This window comes from Rhizophagus irregularis, chromosome 18 (genome assembly GCF_026210795.1).
Source record: "Rhizophagus irregularis chromosome 18, complete sequence".
Lineage (NCBI taxonomy): Eukaryota > Fungi > Glomeromycota > Glomeromycetes > Glomerales > Glomeraceae > Rhizophagus > Rhizophagus irregularis.
Genome location: NC_089446.1, coordinates 1,680,392 through 1,702,266, shown reverse-complemented (window position 1 = coordinate 1,702,266; position 21,875 = coordinate 1,680,392). Strand labels below are relative to the sequence as shown.

The 21,875-nt window shown below is 29.4% G+C and overlaps 4 protein-coding genes across 4 annotated transcripts; 2 read left to right on the top strand and 2 right to left on the bottom strand.

The window, feature by feature from the left end:
- Nucleotides 1-7,622: 7,622 nt before the first annotated feature.
- On the bottom strand, nucleotides 7,623-8,154 carry OCT59_010015 (uncharacterized protein; the record flags this gene model as incomplete). Its single annotated transcript, XM_066132740.1, has 2 exons — nucleotides 7,623-7,822; nucleotides 8,040-8,154. The coding sequence occupies 2 exons, from the start codon at nucleotides 8,152-8,154 to the stop codon at nucleotides 7,623-7,625; spliced, it is 315 nt and encodes a 104-aa protein (XP_066000356.1).
- Nucleotides 8,155-16,235: 8,081 nt separating this feature from the next.
- OCT59_010014 (uncharacterized protein) lies at nucleotides 16,236-16,544 on the top strand (the record flags this gene model as incomplete). Its single annotated transcript, XM_025312162.2, has 1 exon — nucleotides 16,236-16,544. One exon carries the CDS (start codon nucleotides 16,236-16,238, stop codon nucleotides 16,542-16,544), a length of 309 nt encoding a protein of 102 aa, XP_025164607.2.
- A 1,663-nt stretch (nucleotides 16,545-18,207) lies between these two features.
- Nucleotides 18,208-18,414, top strand: OCT59_010013 (uncharacterized protein; the record flags this gene model as incomplete). The annotated part of the gene is made up of 1 exon (XM_066132739.1): nucleotides 18,208-18,414. The coding sequence occupies one exon, from the start codon at nucleotides 18,208-18,210 to the stop codon at nucleotides 18,412-18,414; it is 207 nt and encodes a 68-aa protein (XP_066000355.1).
- A 2,135-nt stretch (nucleotides 18,415-20,549) lies between these two features.
- OCT59_010012 (uncharacterized protein) lies at nucleotides 20,550-21,646 on the bottom strand (the record flags this gene model as incomplete). Its single annotated transcript, XM_066132738.1, has 5 exons — nucleotides 20,550-20,764; nucleotides 20,826-20,851; nucleotides 20,924-21,198; nucleotides 21,293-21,496; nucleotides 21,572-21,646. The coding sequence occupies 5 exons, from the start codon at nucleotides 21,644-21,646 to the stop codon at nucleotides 20,550-20,552; spliced, it is 795 nt and encodes a 264-aa protein (XP_066000354.1).
- Nucleotides 21,647-21,875: the final 229 nt, after the last annotated feature.

Genomic DNA, 21,875 nt, shown 5'->3' with positions numbered 1-21,875 from the left:
TTATATGTAAATTTATTAGAAAATAAAATATTAGGAATGCTGTAATTATGCCGAAATTCATATAAAATAATATTATTATTATGCCAAAACTACGAATAAACTCGTTATAAAGGTTTCGCAAATTTTGGCAGTTTTGCAAGTTTCAGCAGTTTTGCAGTTTCGCAATTACGGCACTATATGTGGAGTTTCTCATTTCAGCATTAGGCCAAATAGGTTTCGGCAAGCAACCTTAGTTGTTTCATTCCGTTTTTACAAATTATTATATACAAATTTCTTAATAAAAATAAGTTGAACCTTTCACAATAGAAAAAAAATCGTTAATGTTCCTTACTAAATAAAACACTTTATGATGATGGTATATACTATATAATTCTCGAATATTCTGATGAATAATCACTCTCAACATACACCCACCTGCCAAAAGTATCCAGACACACTGGTCAAAATTGATGCTATCGGGTACATATCGGGTACCTATATATCAGTGACTAATCAGATACATATCGGACATTTATTACATATCGGGTACCCGATATGTAACATATCAAATATGCCTAAAAATCGGATTCCCGATATCTAAACGATTAGTCACCTGATATGTAATACCTGAATCAATCTTACACATATCGGGTACCGATATGCAAAATATTTATTTATTGTATTTGTATTATATAATTCAAAGAGGTATATTAAAATTATTACTAAAAAAAGTATTTTAATATTAAAGATAATCGTTTATTCATATAAAACCCCTTATTTTCAATTTTTTTTTATTTTTTCTGATATCACGAATAACTGACGAAAATATTAAAAATATACATATTTTATTTTAAAATTAATTGGATTGAATGTTCAAATTAATCTTACATACAACTTTATTTTAATCAATTCGTATAAATGCCAATTGATAAGAATAACCTAATAAAAGTATTTAATCATAATATTTAATTATTTTTATGTTTTTTTACCCCCTTTTTTTGCTTTTTTTGTTTTTTTTATTTTTTCTTTTTTTATTTTCATATTCATCGTTATGATATTCGTCACTTTCTTCATCTTGATCAGTATTATAATCATATGTTGGAATTTCATTTGTTGAACGATTAAATCTTTTAAGAGCCTCATCGGTCAGACACCAATTTGGTGTATCCACTGGAGGCATACTTGTTGTTGTTTTACATCTTTGAACTCTTTTAATTTTTAGAATTCGAGGTTTTTTCCTCAGTTTTTCAACGGTCGGATCAATCCGATCATGTAATAAACGCTGAAGCTTTAATAAATAATTACTATTAATAAATAAAATAAAAAAAATAATCATAAATATATAGTACATACTGCAGAAGAACGCCACCATGTTTTATATATATGAATTGACATTGTCTTTTCTTTAACAGCAGATTCTTCACCAATTATATTATTTTCTTCATCAGAATCGGTTTCCTCCCACTCTTCTGAATGATAACCAGATTCCTTAAGAATTCGTACAAGCTCCTTCTCCGGGTATCTACGAATGTATTTATCATTATTTTCTATTAAATAGTTTGCCGCTTGAGCTCTTCTTTTTTTTTTCTATAATAATAAATAATTATAAAATTAAATAAAATTAACTAAATTCCCACTTCATATTAATAAAATGGTTACTAACGTCCATAGTTCTTGAATTCTTCTTTAATCTCCTCCTATCCATTTTCACTTTGTCGTCTCCTTACTTCTTTATATTGCTTACACGATGGCGTGAACGCCAACGTCCATGTAACATCTTTAAGATGTCACTATTCGAAACATTATACTTTTTGTTGACTAACTTATAAAGCGGTGAAAGTAATTTTGTAATTATATTTTCTTTTTGTTCAAGCCACATACGATCACTATCGATCTCATATATATCCTTAAATTCAGAATCTACCCAGATAAAGACTTCTTTCTATAAATAATAAATAAACGTAAATATTTGGGAAAATTCAATGACAGATAATAAAAAAATACTTACTTTAATTGTTCGATACATATTTTGATTCAAATGAATAGCATTGTCTGACAAGGACGAAGATGAATAGGTAGAAGATGATGAGGAAGATGAGGAGGTAGATTCTTGATCACTATCCATCATTGCCTACTTTGATTGCTTTGATTGAGAAGAGGAATTTGTGAAAAAAGATTTGTGAGCAAATTTATAGATTTCGAAGTTGTTGAGATTTGACTACGCGAATGAGTAACGCGAGATACGCGAATAAGTGACGCGAGATACGCGAACTTGATTTTGAAGAACTGCATGCGAATCTGATCTAAAAGAATAATTAAACGTTTATTTTATCTTACCAAAAACGCGAAACTGATTTTGAAATAGGAATTAAACGCGAAACTAATCTTAATCTTAAGGAAAAATTGAACGTGTATCTGATCCTAAAAGAAAGGTTGAACACGAAATTGAAAAATTGAACGCGAACTTGTTCCTGATCCTAAAAAAGTGATTGAAGAACCTGATTTTGGAAAAATTGAATTGATAATTTTTTTGAAAATTTTTTAATAAGCGTATTTCATTTAAGTAATTGTAACCTTAACTTTCTTAGCTATTTCATAAAATACAAAATGAATAATAAAAAAAGTAAAATTGAAACCTTTAACTCCGTGTCTGATTTAGTAAAACACAAAAAAAGTAAAATTGAAACCTCTACCTCTGTTTCTGATTTAGTAAAACCCAGGAAAAGTAAAATTGAAACTTCTGCCTCCGTGTCTGATTTAATAAAATCCAAAAAAACTAAAATTGAAATCTCTACCTCTGTATCCGATTTAATAAAATCTAAAACGGCCAATTCAATAAAATTAAAAAAACCAAAAATGGCCGATTTAATAAAACCCAGAAAAAGGTATTTGTATCCATGCCATTGTATTCGTTGTGACAGCGCAGAGGTTGATTTTCGCACTCAAGAAAATCATACAAATGATGAAAGTTTGTGGAACTCAGAGGATACTAGGAAAAATCAGGAAGATACTATTACAGCGAGAAAACAAAAAAGATTAATCATTATTCAAGATGTAAACCTTACAAAAAAGCGAAAAAGGGCATCAAGTTCTAATCTTGATTCTTCCCAACATAATAGTGGCTTTAATCCTTTCAATGAAGATACTGATTCATTCCAACCAAATAATAATGAAAACATACATACATTATTTTCATCATCACCATTATTGCCAAATCCTTCTTATTTTCATGTTCCAGCACCTGATGAAAATAAGGATAACGATGAATATATATATTACAATGAAGAAGAAGAAAATGATGATAATGAGGATGACGGTGATGAGGATGACGGTGATGAGGATGACGGTGATGAGGATGATGGCGATGAGAATAATGGTGCTGAAAATAATGGTGGTGAAGATGAAGGCGATTATAATGAAGAAGAAGATGATGATGATGATGGAGATGATGAGGAGGAGGAGGAGGATATAGAAGAATTTTTTTCATCTCCTGAAATTGGTAATGATGAAGTATTTGTGATGGAAAGTTTAAATGATTCTATAGAAACTGAAATTATTTTATGGGTATTCAAATTTCAACAAAGATTTAGACTTCCAGATATAGCACTTGAAGTATTAATAAAATTCTTACATATTGTACTTACTCGTTTAGATAAATCACAATTTAAAAATTTTCCAGCATCCTTATATCTTGCAAAAAAAATGTTAAATATCTTTCAACCAAAAATGCAGTTAGCTGTATGCAACAATTGTCATAAATTGTATAATGTTAGAAATATTGTTGAATACAAAGAAGAAGGAAAAGCTGCTATTGCAAATTGCCTACATGAAGAATTCCCAGATAATCCAGTACCTAGTCGTCGTAATAAATGCAACAATCCACTTTCTATTCTTAAAAAAAGAAAGGGTGAAATAATTGCTACTGCTATCGTATGATTTACCCTAAACCAAGTATTCGTCAGCAATTAAGTATGTTATACCAACGACCTGGGTTTGAAGATATGCTGGAATTATCAGGAATTCAAAGAGGAGGGGTTAATACCTATTCAGATATTTATGATGGTAAGGTATGGAAAACTTTCCCATTTAATGGCGATACCTTCTTTACACCAGAAACTGCGACAACACACCTGGGCCTTCTCTTTAATCTTGATTGGTTTCAACCTTTCACCTATACTCAACACAGTGCTGGTGCTATTTACGCGTCTATCTGTAATCTTCCGAGAACAGAAAGGAATAAACCCGAAAATATTATTTACTTAGGTTTTTTGCCAGGACCGAAAGAAGTAGGGTTGGAACGTATTAACCATTATTTAGCCCCTATTGTGGATGAGCTTTTAGAACTCTGGAAGGGCTGGAGAGTTCCAAAGACCTACCAATATACTGAAGGTTTAGACATAAAAGTTGCATTAATTATTGGATCATCAGATACACCAGCAACACGAAAGTTATTTGAGCATGCCTCAGCAGTAATGAAATGTCATAGGTGTGAAAAGCGTAGTACTTATAGTGAAGTTTATAAAAAAACTCATTATGGAGGAATGCAAGAATATGATAAATGGGTAACAAATCCCATAAATCCTTCATTACATAGGCAATATGCTCATGAATGGTTGCAATGCAATTCGAAGTCCTTCAGAGATACACATTTTAAAGAACATGGTGTAAGGTGGAGCGAGTTGCTTCGCTTACCATATATGGATCCCATAAGATTTGCCGTGGTGGATCCAATGCATTGTCTTTTTCTAGGTATAGCAAAATGGATAATCAAATCCATTTTCATTAATCAAAATAAGTTAAGCGTGGAGCAACTTCGAATTGCACAAAAGAGAATGGATTATATTGAATTACCTTCTGATATCGGTAGAATCCCCCCAAAGATTGCAATTGGAAATGAAGGTTTTTCAAATTTAACTGCTGATCAATGGAAAACCTTTATTATGATTTATTCCACGCCTATACTATGGGACATGCTAGATAATAATGATAGAAAGATCTTAGGACATTTTGTTCGAGCATGTAATCTTTTAGTAGCAAGATTTATTACAGAAGATGATCTGAGAGAAGCGCAAGAGAGGTTGAAGGACATGGCTCACCTTATAGAAAGAACATATGGGCCGGAATTTATAACAAGCAACATACACCTTGCACTTCATATTCCCGACTGTTGCCGTGACTATGGTTCCATATATAGTTTTTGGCTTTTTCCATATGAGAGACTTAATGGATATATTGGTAAGATGTTTGTTGTTATGTTAATATTTTTTAAAAATAAAGAATACAAATAAATCTATTATTATTATCCAGGATCATACCCTAATAGTAATCGACAAATAGAGCCTGAACTTATGCGAATCGTTCTTAAGAATACTTTAATAGATTATCATTTATCTTATAAATGGTCATCTGGTCTTCTAAAAGAATCTCTTAGTCTTATTATGCCAAAACAAGCTGTGGGTAGTTTGGCATTTACGGCAGAAAAGGATGAGTTACAACACTTTTTGTCCATGAGACATAATACATCTACGTTTTCCAAAATATATGGTACTAAGAGATTACCGGGTCAAATGCTTAATCCTTCGTGTTTCAAAGTTATTATACCTTTAGAATTGCGTAGATTTTTATGTGAATGGTATTCTATATTATATGAAAAAGAACAAAATGAAATATTAGGATTTATGGACCTGGTAATTGATCAACACGCAAGATTACAAATTGGTGCTGAAATATTTGGATCTATGATTTCGGGTCATCAAGAAAAAATGTAACTATTCTTGCAAAATGAAAAGCGTCTAATGATGATTCAGTTGATATATACCCAGGAGATGTTCAATATTATTTTAAACATACACTTAGATTACCTGAAGGACCAAGAAAACATCTTCTAGCATATGTTAAGTGGTATAAAAGTGCACCTTCCTCTGATATCCGATTTAAACATAGATTCATAGAACCAGAGATATCAAATACCGAACTATGGCAAGCTGAATACTTTCAGGAAGGTTGTGATTCAATAATAGCTGTTTATAGAATACTATGTAGAGCTACAAAATTCAAAAGTGTGTGCGTAGGAAAAAGGAAATATTTGTCAATAATACCATTAAATAGAAAATTTAATTTATAGATTTCTTTAAAAATTAACATTTCATTGTATTACATTCGATAATAAAGGTAATACGGTCATACAGAATACAATAATAAAATTTCCTTTTATAATAATTAAAATTGATCATCACACCAAAATCATAAATTGCTAAATTTGTTAAGTGACAATATTAAATTTTGCTCGTAGACAAAGTCAAAATTAACCTTATATAGAATAAAGATCTACCGATGATTAATTCGCGATTAATATTTAATTATGCAAACGCAAATTTTTACAATTACTTTACAATTAAAATTGATTGTATGCAAATCATGTACGAAATATATTAACATTATTAAATAACAATCATTGGTATCATACCGCACCGATAATCGGTCGGTGTCGGTCATAATTGTATTTGTAAAAAAATAAAATTTAAACAAAGACTGATTTAATAAATTTATAAATTTTTTTCTCGTGACGTTCACTCAACTTGCAAGGAGAATATTTAATTTATTTACGCTGGATATATTATAGTTCTTAAAATTGTTTTCTGTATAATGAATTTAATGATATAATACTTGTATCATTTAATTGTGTAATACCTGTATCAATCAAACATATCAATTTAATTGATTACTTTAAAACTGATTTTTTTAAGAGTATACAAAATTATTTCTCTGATTCGTAATACAGAAATAATAGAAATAATCACAATTAAGATCAAATTATATTATGATTATGCGCAGAAAAGTGGTATATTTTTTTACATAAATAAGGCAATTATCGAATTTTTTTTATTTATCTTTTTAACCCAATTTTTCATCATAATAAATCAATCTTTTTAACCCAATTTTTTATCACAATAAATCAATTTTTTATTTATAATAAATGGCCAACCTTAATATTTTAAACGTCAACATAAATAACGTACTTTCCAACTGGCCGTTCGATGCCACCAGGGCATTAATTAGGTAAATTTGTATAACTGATAAATCTTACAATAAAAAAAAATGGAAAGTTAAAATGGTAACTTTATTTATACTAATTAGATACTGGCGCTTGTACCATAATGTTTTCAAGGATCGTTCGATCCGAGATCATTCAATAATATGGGCAAGAATAGCTAGGAGAATAAGCAACAATTATAACTTTATTGTCACCCAAAATCAATGCCGCAATAAATGGAGGGCATTGAAGAGAGGTGAATCTTTTACCATTTGTAATTAATTTGTGAATATTAGTAAATACTTTATTAATATATTTAATTAATAATAGGTTTCAAAAATTTGACTAGGATTAATAATGGTTTGTATATTTGAGGTTAACGTTAAATTTCTTAACCAATTCACATAAAACCAATTTTATTTATTTTAGGGAATCCTGATGGTCACCCGATCCACTCTCCCAACAATTACGATATTCGCTTTTTTAATGAATTAAGCGATGAATTCTGGCTGCAAACTAGTAATTGATTCGATCTTAATTATGATACTTTGTATATATTACTGATTCATTAAATTTATATTTACATTTTTTTCTTTTTATTTTAGACAGGTTACGCAGGGTGTACCTGCAGCAGAGAGTGAATCGATGGACCTATAGGTATAGGGAATGACGCCGGCGTCGTTCCTGAAGCCATAGCAGCAGCAGCAACAGCAGCAGCAGCAGCGATCGGAGAAGGAGAAGAAGAAATAGAAGAAGAAGAAATAGAAGAAGAAGAAATAGAAGAAGAAGAAATAGGAATTAAGGTAAATACTAATTAATCATGAATTTATAATTAGATGGATATATATCACTAATGCGTAAAACTATAATCTTATTCCATGAATTTTGCGAAAAATAGACCCTCCCTTTCTTTCGTTTTCCCTTCCCTTCCTTTCCCCTTCCCCTTCTCCTTCACTTTCGTTTCCCCTTTACCTTTCGTTCTCCCCTTCCCCTTCCCCTTCCCCTTCCCTTTCGTTTTCCCCTTTACCTTTCGTTCTCCCCTTCCCCTTCCCCTTCCCTTCCCTTTCGTTTTCCCCTTCCCCTTCCCTTACCTTTCGTTTCCCCTTCCCCTTTCCCTTCTTCTTCCCTCCTGAAATCGTCATTTTTAATCTTTTATTTTAGTTTATTATTTTTATTATATTTTTTATTATAATAATAAACAATATTCTTATATCAAATTTTCTTATTTTTTAATATAATATTGTTAATTGGTTTTTGATTTTTGAACTTATAAAAAACAACTGATAAACATAAAAGCTATGCGGGTAAACAAAAATGATAATCCTTAATCTTCATTATTATGCCATCTAGAATCTATATAATTAAAACATTTAGTCTGTATAAATAAATTATAATTGCGACCATCGCCCGTGATCTATTATAAGCTTATTAATCAATTAATACCCGATGCAAAGCAGCGGCTAAATTTATTCATATTGGATATTGGATGTATATCACGTATGATTATTCAATCAGATTATTTTGAAATATAAATTTATCAACGTAATTTTATTTATGTCACGTCGATGTTGTTTAAGATAATAAAAAAATTAATTCTGTAATATTTAAAAATATTAAAAATGATATAAAATTATATACATAAATAAAAAAAATTCTCAATAATCATTAATAAGTTCGTCCAATAAATAATTACATCAATAATATTATAAATCAACTTAATTCTCCAATAACAGATAATCATCATTGTTATTGATATATTAACCAATTAGGATCATTATGATTACATGCATGTGATATCTAAAAATAGATAAAATCGTGTGATTGTTTTTTTGTTTATTTTCAATTCTTTTCTTATTAAAACTTACAAAAATGTACCATTCAAAAGAAAAGAATAAAAGAAAGGAAATAATATGCCCACCTACCCACATACAAAAAAGAGAAAAGCCGATTTAAAATAAATAGTGGAGCTGTTAAGCAAGGTATGAAAATAGGATATACACATATTTTTCATATTTTTCTTTACAATATGTTGTGGTTTGAGTCTTTCTTTGTGGTATAAGTGTGAATATATTTTTCAACGGCCATGTATCTATTGCTTGTTAAATATATTTGCAATTTCTTGTCTTTCTTTGTTAGACTGTGGTATTACAATATGAAGTGTGAATATATTTTTCAACGGCCATGTATCTATTGCTTGTTAAATATATTTGCAATTTCTTTTGTAATATTTGCTTTAGCCTAGAGGAAAATGTTATGAAATAGGGCTGGATATTTTATGACATTTTCTGCCTTCCAATTACTTTGTCCGGGGGTAGCCTGACAATTTGTCGTTGTCCGTCAGTTGTAGCAACCAGCATTTTTTTACAATATTATGATTTTAAGAAACAAAACTTTTTCAAAAATTTAATAAAGAAAGAACTAACTTAAAAATATTATTTTATTATTCTTTACAAAACGCTGGCGCTGGAGTTATTTTTTCTCTCACTTATCAAATCCCAACATGTCCAAAGACTAATCATGTAGTACGCTGTGGTCTGGAACACCCGAGGTTTTTGACTACCTAGGGATGAAGTTGTAGGGTACTCCTGCCCGATAGGCTAGCCTCCTCTGACTTAGGGTCTCATTAATCGGGAGAAGAGGTGGTTTCTAAGTACCTTCCACATCAAGAGCGGACATTTTTTGATACTGTACATCAAGGCGGTAATCCTATATCTGCAAATTCAAGAAAAAAAATCTAAATCAAAAGAATTTGGAACCAACACATATCAAGGTAATTTAAGCATTCTTTTTAAAAAAATTTAATCAAAGATTAATTTGGTTTATATACAGTAAACCCAAGGAAAAAGAAGATATAATGTATTTTCAGAAGAATATGATAGTAACGCATATCAAGGTAACTTAAATATTTATTTTTTATTTTATTAAAAAAATATAATAACAAGATCTATTTTCTCTTTAAATAGCAAACTTCGAAAAAAGAGGTGGAATAAAACTGGAATAAATATAAAGGTATATTTTTTACTAATTTTTATTTATATTATTAATATTTTTTTTAACACTCTTTCTTTTTTCTAATCTAACGTTTGTTTCTACTAATACTACTAAACATACTAACATTTTCTATCCATTTTATTTTTCTTTTTTTTTTACTAACATTTTCTAATACCATTCCTTTTCTTTAACAATTTCGTTTAACATTATTCATACTAATATCTTTATTACTAAAATACTTTACTATTTCTATTTCTTTCTTTTAAATATTAAACAGATAAAAATATGCAGCAAATAAGTGAACACATTATTTTACACATAATTCTAATTTTTTATACAGCTAGAATAATTTTTATAATTTTTTGTAATTTTATTTATTTGTAATTAATTAACAATTAAATAAATAAATTAATATTATAATTGAATTTAAATTATAAATTTATTAGCATTCATATTATTGCATTAAATAAATATTATTTTTGATATGCGTTCAATAATAAAATCAGTAAATTATAGCTATTAGCCTATTAAGCCTATTAGGTATACTTCGGACATGTATATCGGCACTATCTGATAAATGTACGATATCTATCCGATATTTTACTATAATATATCGGGTATCTGATAAATCTATGATATGTGACTGATATTTGACTACCCGATATGTATAAGATATGTACTAGGGTGTCCAGGATTTGACGTCGTGATGGCCCAAAAATCAGGCGTGAAAAATCACAAAAATCGTGAAAATCGTGATCCATAATTTCAGCCAGAATTACCATAATTCTGGCCAGAATTAACATAATTCCGATTATGAAAAACTTTTTAATAATTTATATTCTATACAAATTTTATTTATTTATTTACAATTAAGTAATAAATTTATACATTTATATTATTCATAAATCATCAATTCATTATTATAATCATCATTATTACTAAGATTAAAATAAAGAAAATTAAGCATTTGAATATTTTCTTCTTTAAGCGCTACTCTTCTATCTGATAAAATGCTTTTATAACTAGAAAAACTACGTTCAATATCTACACCAGATACTGGCAACCATATATATATTAAAGCCAGTGAACTAAGTTCTGGTAATATATGTCTTTTACCTCGCCAATACAAATCCAAATCATCAAACTCTTCAATAGATTCATTAAGTCCACAGTAAATAGCCCATTCTTGTATTAAAGTATCAGTAGGAAGATAAAATTCTTTGATAATTCTATAATTTTCCATATTATGATTAGATGAATTAGATTGAATAAATCTTGGATCAAAACATTGTATTGCTTTGAAAAATAATAAAGCTGGATGATGAGATATATGTTTCTCACATTTTTCATTTGCCAATATAAAAGCTCTAGAAAATAATGAAACAAAAGATGCAATATCTTGATTTTCTTCGTTTAATAATTGGAATATTTCATTTGAAATTGGAGGATTCCTGGTTCCTGATGATAAAAAAGCTTGAAGAGATACTATTCGTGAATAAACAAATGGAGCTATAGCCTTGTTTCTTATTTTAAAGAATTCCAAATCATTGATTAATCTAAATAAATAAAGTATTATATTAGTAATATTATTATAAAATTATTAAATCCATTAAATTCACTTACCTTTTGCTATTATATGTAATAAAATATATAAATATTTTAACACAAAAAACATGGCTTCTGTTTTGACAAAATGTGTAAAGATCTCGAACAGCTTTTGAATCATGATTAATAGAATATTCTGCAGTAACAAAAGTTATTAAATGAGAATATAAAGGTTTAATCCAACATAAAAATAAAAACCATGAATTCCACCTTGTTTTTACTGGTAGGGGTGCTAAAGTAGGTGATTCAATACCATTTTGTAATAAATGCTCCTTCCATCGAATTTTTCTTTGTGAATTATAAGTAAATATCGATTTAAAATTCATAATTAATTTGTCAACCAATTCAAACTTTTGAAAGTTCACCCATGCTTCACCAATTAAATTAAGGATATGCGCTAAGCAACAATTGTGTTTTAAATTTGGTAAAAGGGAAATAAATTTGAATACGCCAATTTCATGTATGAAGCATTATCAGAAATAAAAAAAATAATATTTTCATAAGAAATATTATAAAAATGAATTGTATTCATAACAAATTGTGAAATAGATGAAGCGTTAACATTAGACAAAAATTCTGTTTTAGCTAATTTAGTCTTATTATCAAAACTAAATAATATATTAACGGCATGCCGGCCACAACGATCTGTTGTTTCATCAATTGTCAAACAAATAATTTTATTGATGACATCATTTTTCAATTTTTGGAGCGCTATTTCATATGATAATGGAAGATATTTCTCACGAAGTTGATTTGCTCCAGTAATTAAGCCCGCTATAAACAAAAATATATTAATAAATAAAAATAAAAAAGGCAAATTTGAAATTGAAATATCAGAAAATACATACCATTTTTACAATGATTTAATAAAAATGGTTTTAATTTCTCAATTTTTTCCAAAGGAATGTCTGCATAAGTAAATGCTTCCACTATCTCTTTATTAATTTTTTCTCGTTCATTTAGTGTATTTTCAAAAAAAGGTAAAGTTCTTTGGATTAACAAATTAGAATTATTCTTGTTTTTATTATTAAGGTGTTTTAATGTTTTAATATGTTTATCTACAGAGTTCTTTCTTTCATGATCAATTTCTACATTGCAAAATCGACACCATAGTTTGTTTTCTTGTACGATATAGTTTTCACGATACTCGGCACTTTGAGACAAACGTATGTGAGGCGCGACCATTTTATTAAAAATGACTAAGCGAAAAAAAAGAGATTATCAATGGTTATTATCGGCGATACATTCACGATTTCACGTGACTTATAGTGTCTAAATAGCCAATCATATTTGAGTATCGCAAAAATCGCAAAATTTTGGCCAAAATCGCGGTATCGCAAAAATCGCAAAATTTTGGCCAAAATCGTTATAAAATCGTGATCGTCAAATCCTGGACACCCTAATATGTACATGATGTTTTCGGGTATCTGATAAATCTATGATATGTGACTGATATTTGACTACCCGATATGTATAAGATAATGCATACGATGTTTACAATATATGTCACCGATTTTCTACATTTCTACTACACTTATCGGGCATCCGATATATGTAGTATTGTTAAATATCATACACATATATCACATATATTGCACACATATCGGGTACCCAATATGTACCCGATAACCTTGATTTTGACCAGTGACACTTCTAAAAAATAATCATTAAATCACATTATTTCAACGTCTAGTGATCAGAATTTAATGATTTATAATTCATTGGATTCGTCTAATTGAGACGCATCTAACCGCAGTATTTTTAAGTCTATAAGTTCAATAGAATAGAAGTTATTGCTGAATGTCTAAAAACAGTAAAATGCAAATAACTTTTGATCTATCAATTCTAGAGACATGAAAATAATAGATACAATGTACCATAACAAGATAAATCTAATGAATCATATTTTATTTTTCTAAGTTTAATAGGAAAGAAAACGTTGTGAAATTTGTATTTGTTAAATTTTTAAAGACGAAAAATGAATTACTTCATAAAGTTAAATCACATTATTTCAATAACCAGTGAACAGAATTTAATTATTTATAATTCAATGAATTCATATTATCAAGATGCATCTAATTGCAGTGTTTTTATGTCTCTAAATTTGATGGATCAGATGTTATTTTCAACAGTAAAATGCAAATAATTCATTATTCATTTTTAAAAATTTGACATATACAAATTTTACAACGTTTTCTTCTCTATTAAACTTAGAAAAATGAAATATGATTCATTAGATTTGTCTTGTTAAGGTACATTGTATCTATTATTTTCATGTCTCTAGAATTGATAGATCAAAAGTTATTTGCATTTTACTGTTTTTAGACATTTAGCAATAACTTCCGATCTATTGAACTTATAGACTTGAAAATACTGCGGTTATATGCGTCTCAATTAGACGAATCCAATGAATTATAAATCATTAAATTCTGATCACTGGACGTCGAAATAATGTGATTTAATGGTCACTTTTTAGAAGTGTCCAGATACTTTGGCAGGTGGGTGTATATTAAGTAATTTAAAACAATGGTATGGTGGCTGTCACCTATAAACCACACTAATATTAAGTGACTTCAAATTTTTATAAATTGTAAATTGAATAGTAAAAAGAAAAAACTAAACCGATAAAATGATATAGCAACATGTACCGAACATTTCTATCAGATTATTTTATAGAATTTAATAAGAATTTTAATTAATATTATGGGTTAAAGTTGGATAATTTTAATAAGTAGCAATAATAAAAATATAAAATTTCAGACTAGTTTTCATATAATTTTTATGGATTTTACAAAAATTCCATGGAAATCCACAAGAATTCCATGTAATATGGCAAAAAAAAATTTTGCCGCTTACGCAGCAATTAATATTTTGACAAAGTACTTTAAAACATAAGTTACACAATATAAATAAATAAATTTCAAAATTTTGGACTATTGTTGTTTATAGGTAACAGCCACCATACTGAGAAAATAGCTAAAGATACAAATATATATATATATATATATACGCGCTATCTACTGAAACTTTTACCGAAAGTTTATCTAATTCTTATATGATAATCAATTAAACATTACTATTTTATGAGTTCTTCTTCATCATATTCCATTTGTTCGTGAAAAGTGAAGAGGTTATTTGAAAAACAAGGATTATTTGCTTAATAAGTTAAGTAAAGTTGTATGGTGGTTGTCACCTATAAACAACAATATTAATAATAGTCTGAAATTTAAAATTTTATTTATTTATATTGTATAACTTATTTTTAAAGTACTTTGCTAAAATATAATAATTGCCGTGTGAACGGCAAAATTTTTTTTTTGCTATATTACATGGAATTCTTGTGGATTTCCATGGATTTTTATAAAATCCATAAAAATTACATAAAAACTAGTCCAAAATTTTATGTTTTTATTATAGCTATTTATTAAAATTATCTAACTTTAACCTATAATATTAATTAAAATTCTTATTAAATTCTATAAAATTACCCAATAGAAATGTTCAGTACATGTTGTTCTATCATTTTATCAGTTTAGTTTTTTCTTTTTACTATTCAATTTACAATTTATAAAATTTGAAGTCATATAATATTAGTGCGGTTTATAGGTGACAGCCATCATAGAAGAAAGAAAAATTGAGATTGAGAATACACCGTTAAACCAGCCTCTTCATTACGATATAGTGATATTTTATATATAACTGTGAACACGCCACGTGATATCAACACGGTAAAACATTCTGGTGCTGATTTATTGAGATTAGTGACTGACAAAAAGATTCGTAAAATAATACTTGATAGTTTGCTTGGTAAAACTGAAACTGTAAATAAAAGTTTTACTGTTTTAAATTTTTTTGTTTTTTAAAAAAATCATTAATTCACTTCTTTTAATCTTAATCATATAGGTGGCTAATATGTTTTGCTTTATTGTTAGGGATGGCAACGGTCACGGTCATTAACTGGTTATAACCGGTCATGACTGTGACCGATATCAGTCAATCAAAGACCTCTGACTGACCGTTTGACCGACCATTTGACTGACCGTTTAACCGATTCTGAAAACGTTTGCGAAATGTAATTTAATAAAAAAAATGTTTCGCAAACATTTTTTTAATTATTTTAATAGAAAACGTTGCAAAAACATTTTTTATTAAGTATTTCAATTAAATTACATTTTGCAAACGTTTTCAGGATCAGTTAACCAGTCGGTCAAACGGTTAGTCGGTCGGTCAAAGATTCTTGACCGGTTATGACTGACCGATGCCATCCCTATTCATTGTATATAATCAAACAAAGAGTAGAGATATGATCTGGTCATCCAGAATCCTGTCATCCTATCAAATCTGGATTTAAGCTACAATCCAGATTGAGTTTTTTTGAAAGGATGATATACGTATTACAAAATTTTGACAGGATTTTCATCAGATTATTCGTATAAATCTGTTCAATCTGGTGAATATGATTGGTTAATTAATATAAATTTAAATTCCTAATCAGCAGTAATAAAATGCATATATTTACTATACAAAGAAACTAAAAATGCAATACATGATGCAGAATAAATGCACAAAAATTACGCGTTATCTATTTCTACTTACAATTTACATAAATATATAATAAATAATAATAATGACTGAAGTTGAAGGAACTCATAATAATAGTGACACAGAAATTGAGCAACTAAACCAAAAAAGAATAAAATTAAATGAAAGACGTGAAGGGAGTAAAGTTAGAAGTTGGATTTGGAAATATTTTGAGCCTAGTTTTAAGGAAGGAGTACGATATGCAGTTTGTAAAGTAGAAGTAGTAGTTGGGAAGGAATGTGGAAAGACTTACAAGATAGAAACGTCAACTAGTAATTGTTCTGACCATCTTGCAAATATTCACAGAATAACTCAAAAACAAGAAGAGCTTAATGTAAGTAAATTTTATTATTAAATTATTAATTATACAGTATATGTAAAATCTTAAATATATTATGCTTTTTATTAAAAAACAAAGATAAATCAAAATCAAAATATTAAAGACGCATTTTCTAAAATAACTTATCATCAAGAATCACGTCAACTTGAATTGTGCCAACATCTTACAGATTGGGTCATATGTGATTCTCAGCCACTTACAGTCCTTAAAAGTCCAGCATTTAAACAATTAATTTTTCAACTAGATCCAAAATTTCAAATACCCAATCCAAAATATATAAAATTACTTATTCATAAGGCATATAATTACTCAAAGCCATTAATTATAGAAAAATTAGAAAAAGACGCTAATGCAGTATCCTTAACTTGTGATCTTTGGACAGGACGTAATCGCCAAGAGTTTCTAGGAATAACTTGTTCATATCTTGATTCTGAATTTCAACTTCATGAAGTTATTCTTTCGGTTCAATATATTTCATATCCCCATACAGCTGATCATATTGGTGATACATTACTTGCAGTGTTAGATGAATGGGACTTCAGGATAAAACTTTTATGATAACTACAGACAACGGTTCCAACATGTGAAAAGTTATCAAAGATTTGGAGTTGGCAGCAGAAAATATAATGTGGCAGCCTTGTACTGCTTACATGTTACAACTTGTAGTCGGAAAAGGTCTGGCGCCTATTAAATCACTAGTTGGTCATGCTAAACGTCTTATTGATTTTTTTATGAATCTGAAACAATCAGAACGTCTTGAAAAAATTCAAAAACAATTTATACAGCTGGTAAGTTTAAGTCAAATACAATATATTAAATTTTAATTTTAATTTTAATTATATTCTAATTTAAATTCAATGTAATATTAGAATTCCAATAGCTTCTCGAGGACTCCTATAGTAAGTTTAATTTTATTAAATTACATGTAGTTCTATAATGTAATAAATTATAATTTACATAGTCTTTTCAAATATTAATTTATATTATATAATTTAGGATGCGGGAAAAACAGCAAAATATTTAAGGCATGTTATTGCTGATGTTCCAACACGTTGGAATTCCAGTTACTTAGCGTGATGTCGACTTTTAGAGTTAAAAGAATATATTCGTACACTTGAAGCTAATTTAGCTGAAGAAACTGATCAAGACTCAAAAAAGGATTCTCAAAGATTAACCAAAGTGATGCTAACAAATGATGAATGGGACTTACTCTGTGATTTAATTCCTATATTAGGACCTTTTGAAGAAGCAACCCAGTATCTTAAAGGTAGTAATTATTCTACTCACAGTATTATGAAACCTTTGATAACTGAAATCATTAACAAGTTTAAACCTGATGAACCTAACAAAAATACAATGAATATTAATATCGAAAATTTAGAAGATGTCTTTGTATGGAATGAAGATCAAGACAATCCAAATAATCCTAATAATGAAAAAAATACTAATGAGCATCAAAAAAATGTAGATTTAAATCGGCCCATGCAAACCTCAGGAATTCTAAAAAAAGTGAAAGATACTTTATATCAAGCAATACTCTTTTATTGGAAAAATAAACGTGAAATATCATACCTACCATCAATTCTTGATACTCAGATTAAAAGCTTGATTTTGCACCATATGAAATGGAGCAAACTCTGAACTCTTTAAAAAACAAGTATAGGAAGATGAACTTAGTATGTCATCACATTCACAGTCTTCTACAATTCCTACGCCTGTTACAATTACCACTTCTTTTCTTGGTCCTACACCATCCTCTACACTTTATAAATCAACCCCTTTTAATATTTTTAATCATCTATCACCTACTAATAACCGAAATGAACTTGATGAATATCTTGCTATTCCACAAATACCATTTAATATTGATTCTTTTTTCTGGTAGAAAATTAACAAAGAAAAATTTCCAATATTGAGTGAATTGACATGTGCTTATCTTTCAGTATCAGCTACCTCAACTCACTGGTCAGAATAGTCCATTTCGGCAAAATTTTAAATTGCCGAATGTTAGACGAAATTCGGTCTGACATTAGCCGATCAGTACCAAAAAAATTGGCAACTAATTTTATGGACGATTTGCACCATAACACCTGCCACTCGCAATTAGAAATTGGCAAAGTTTCGGAATTAGTTAAAAAAATCGGCTGTACATATCAATAAAATTCGAACCTGCCATGCAAATGAAATTCGTCATAAACAATCGACTATTCGTTTAAAAATCGATATTGATTTAATTTGCCGATTTGCAAAAATAAATAAAATCGACCATAATAATTTTGACGAAATTTAGCAAATTTAAGTTTTAAAACTGATTTTATTTCAATTGATTTACCAATTATTTTAATTAAATCAATTAAATCGCAAAAATTTCCTACAAAAATAGTAAAAATTTCCTACGAAAATAATACTAAAATAATATGAAAATAATAAAAATTTTCTACAACAATAATACTAAAATAATACGAAAATAATACTAAAATAATACGAAATAATACTAAAATAATAAAAATTTCCTACGAAAATAATACAAAAATAATACGAAAATAATACGAAAATAATACTAAAATAATAAAAATTTCCTACGAAAATAATACTAAAATAATACGAAAATAATAAAAATTTCCTACAACAATAATACAAAAATAATACGTAAATAATACGTAAACAATACGAAAATAATACGAAATAATACTAAATTAATAAAAATTTCCTACGAAAATAAAAAAATTCAATCCACAATTCCACAAAAAATCCCATAATTTTCAAAAAAAAATCCAAAAAAAACCGACGAATTCACAATCTAAAATTCGAAAAAAAAGTTAGTATAATAAAAACTCAAACAAAAATTAAAGTACAAATTTATACCATTTGTCTGTTTCATCTTCCGTTTCTGGCGATTCTTCCACTCCCATTGGTTCCGATTCTTCCACTCCCGTTGGTTCCGATTCTTCCATTTCCGTTAGTTCCGAATCTTCTATTACCACTATTTCGTCCATCTCTGCCGACACTTCCGCATCTTCCGCCATTATTAGATTCTCCATCGTTTGAATTGGCGTCTCCGGCTCAGAAAAGTCGGTATCGGCCAGCGTATTCTGCTCCACATAGGTCCAATTTGGAGCACCTCGTGGATGACGAGAGACGATATTATATATCTCATCGTCATAATTTCGCATTCGTATCAATTGTGCAGATTGAAGAGAGAAAGCGTGTTGGTCCAAGACATTTCGTAATAAATCTATTAACTATTATTAGAAAAAAAATCAATCCTATTACGAAAAAAATAATACAAATAAAAAATAAAAAATAAAAAATGCGACAAATAAGTTATCGAACCTCTTCAGATCTCCAAGACAGATTATAAACATTGATATGTCTTTTACCGTCTGGTTGCTCCTCATCCGATTCAGAATACTCTGGAGAGTGATATCGGTTGTCACTTAAAACATTCAAAAGTTCTTTTCAATCATAATTCTCCAGTTTTTCGTCATTTTTGTCGAAAAGCGATTTTGCGCCTTTAACTCGACGTGCCTTTTTCTATATTTAAAGTTTCGACAAATGATAAGATTTTTTTTTTTTTGAAATAATAAAGAAATTATTTACCTCATTTAACCGATTGTTTCGATGTAGACGGCGATTATCTTTGTCTAAAGTGCCGCGTTGTTTATATAACAAGCGCACTCTGCGATGTTTATGTAAAGCGGAGAGCTAAGACTTGACTTGCCTGTATCGTGGAGTATACCTTGGCTTCATCGCTTCAATTAGTCGAGGTATAACCTGTCAAAGAATTTCATCATTCGACTCACTGGTAAACTTTTCATCGTATTTTAATTCTAGTTCAATCGGAAAAGTTTTTAGAATCGTCTTCATCTCGGCCTAAATTGTACAAAATATCGGTTTAGCGAGCGTTAAAAGCATACATTGAAAGAGGATTTTTGGACGAACCCTAGCTTCTTCTTCATCTACTTCCATTTCATCTTCAGAATCGCGCACAAGATTTTTTCCTTTCCTACGCTTTGTTGGTCATTGATCCTCTTCAAATTCGATATCTTGAAGGTCAGATGAATGTCGGTGATGCAAGCCGTCATTTTCCTGACTAAGTATATTGTTATACGATTGTAATTGGCCAACGTCTAGCCATAGGTCACGCAACTCGCCATTTGCATTATCGAGTTGCCGATTTAATTCGTCGATTCTTCCCCGTAAGTAGGCATTTTCTTCTCGGAGATCATACGTTTCTAAAAAACGTTAAAGTCGACCAGAACTCTAAAATGAATACAAAAGTCAATTGTAGCTCACCATTTACATCTCTAGTCCAATTACTACTATAAGGTTCACGTATAATTGGCGTTAATTCTCTCCTATATGGTTAGGCGGTGCGTACATTGCTCCTATACGGTTCGGCGATGCGTACATTGCTCCTATACGGTTCGGTAGTGCGTGTAATGGGCGTTAATTTCCTATGTACGGTTACATTACGAATTGGTGGTACCATCATGCTTTGTTGCGAGTACAAGCTGGATGGTACCACTAAGCGAAATGGCCCATTATCTTCCGAAGCTTCTGGTATCGACGTTTGTTTTTGAGTTTTGATAGAACCGGAACCGGAAGCTGCGGATTCCTGTTTCGACGTTTGTTTTTGAGCTGATAACCGGAACCGAAGCTGCGATTCCTGTTTCGACGTTTGTTTTTGAGTGCAGAACCGGAACCGGAAGCTGCGGATTCCTGTTTCGACGTTTGTTTTTGAGCTTTTGAAGGTCCCGAACCGAAGCTGCGGATTCCCCTGTTTCAACGTTTGTTTTTCGAGTTTTGCAGAACTGGAACCGAAGCTGCGGATTCCGTTTCGACGTTTGTTTTTGAGTTTTGATAACCGGAACCGGAAGCTGCGATTCCTCGTTTCGACGCTTGTTTTTGAGTTTTCGAGAACCGAACCGAAGCGTGCGATTCCGTTTCGACGCTTGTTTTTGAAGCTTTTGATGAACCAGATCCTAAGCTTGCGATTGTTGTTTCGATATCAACGTTTGTTTGGGAGAATCGGAACTTACAAATTCCTGTGAAGAAGTTTGTTTGTGAGACTCTTGACGACTTTTTTCGACACTTTTTTTTCCAGATCGTTTCATTCTTTATAGAGATTTTAATAAACAGAAGAATAGTAAAATTAGTAAATAAAGTAGAACTTTCTTTCAAAATGACGAAAAATATTGTTCGATTTATATAAAAGTTACGTTTGACGATCAATATAAAAATGTATTGCAGATTTTATAAAAATTTTATAAAAATTACGAGAATTGTTTATCGAAAAAATAAAATTATTTTTGCGAAAAAAATTCGATTGATGGAGCTTTATAA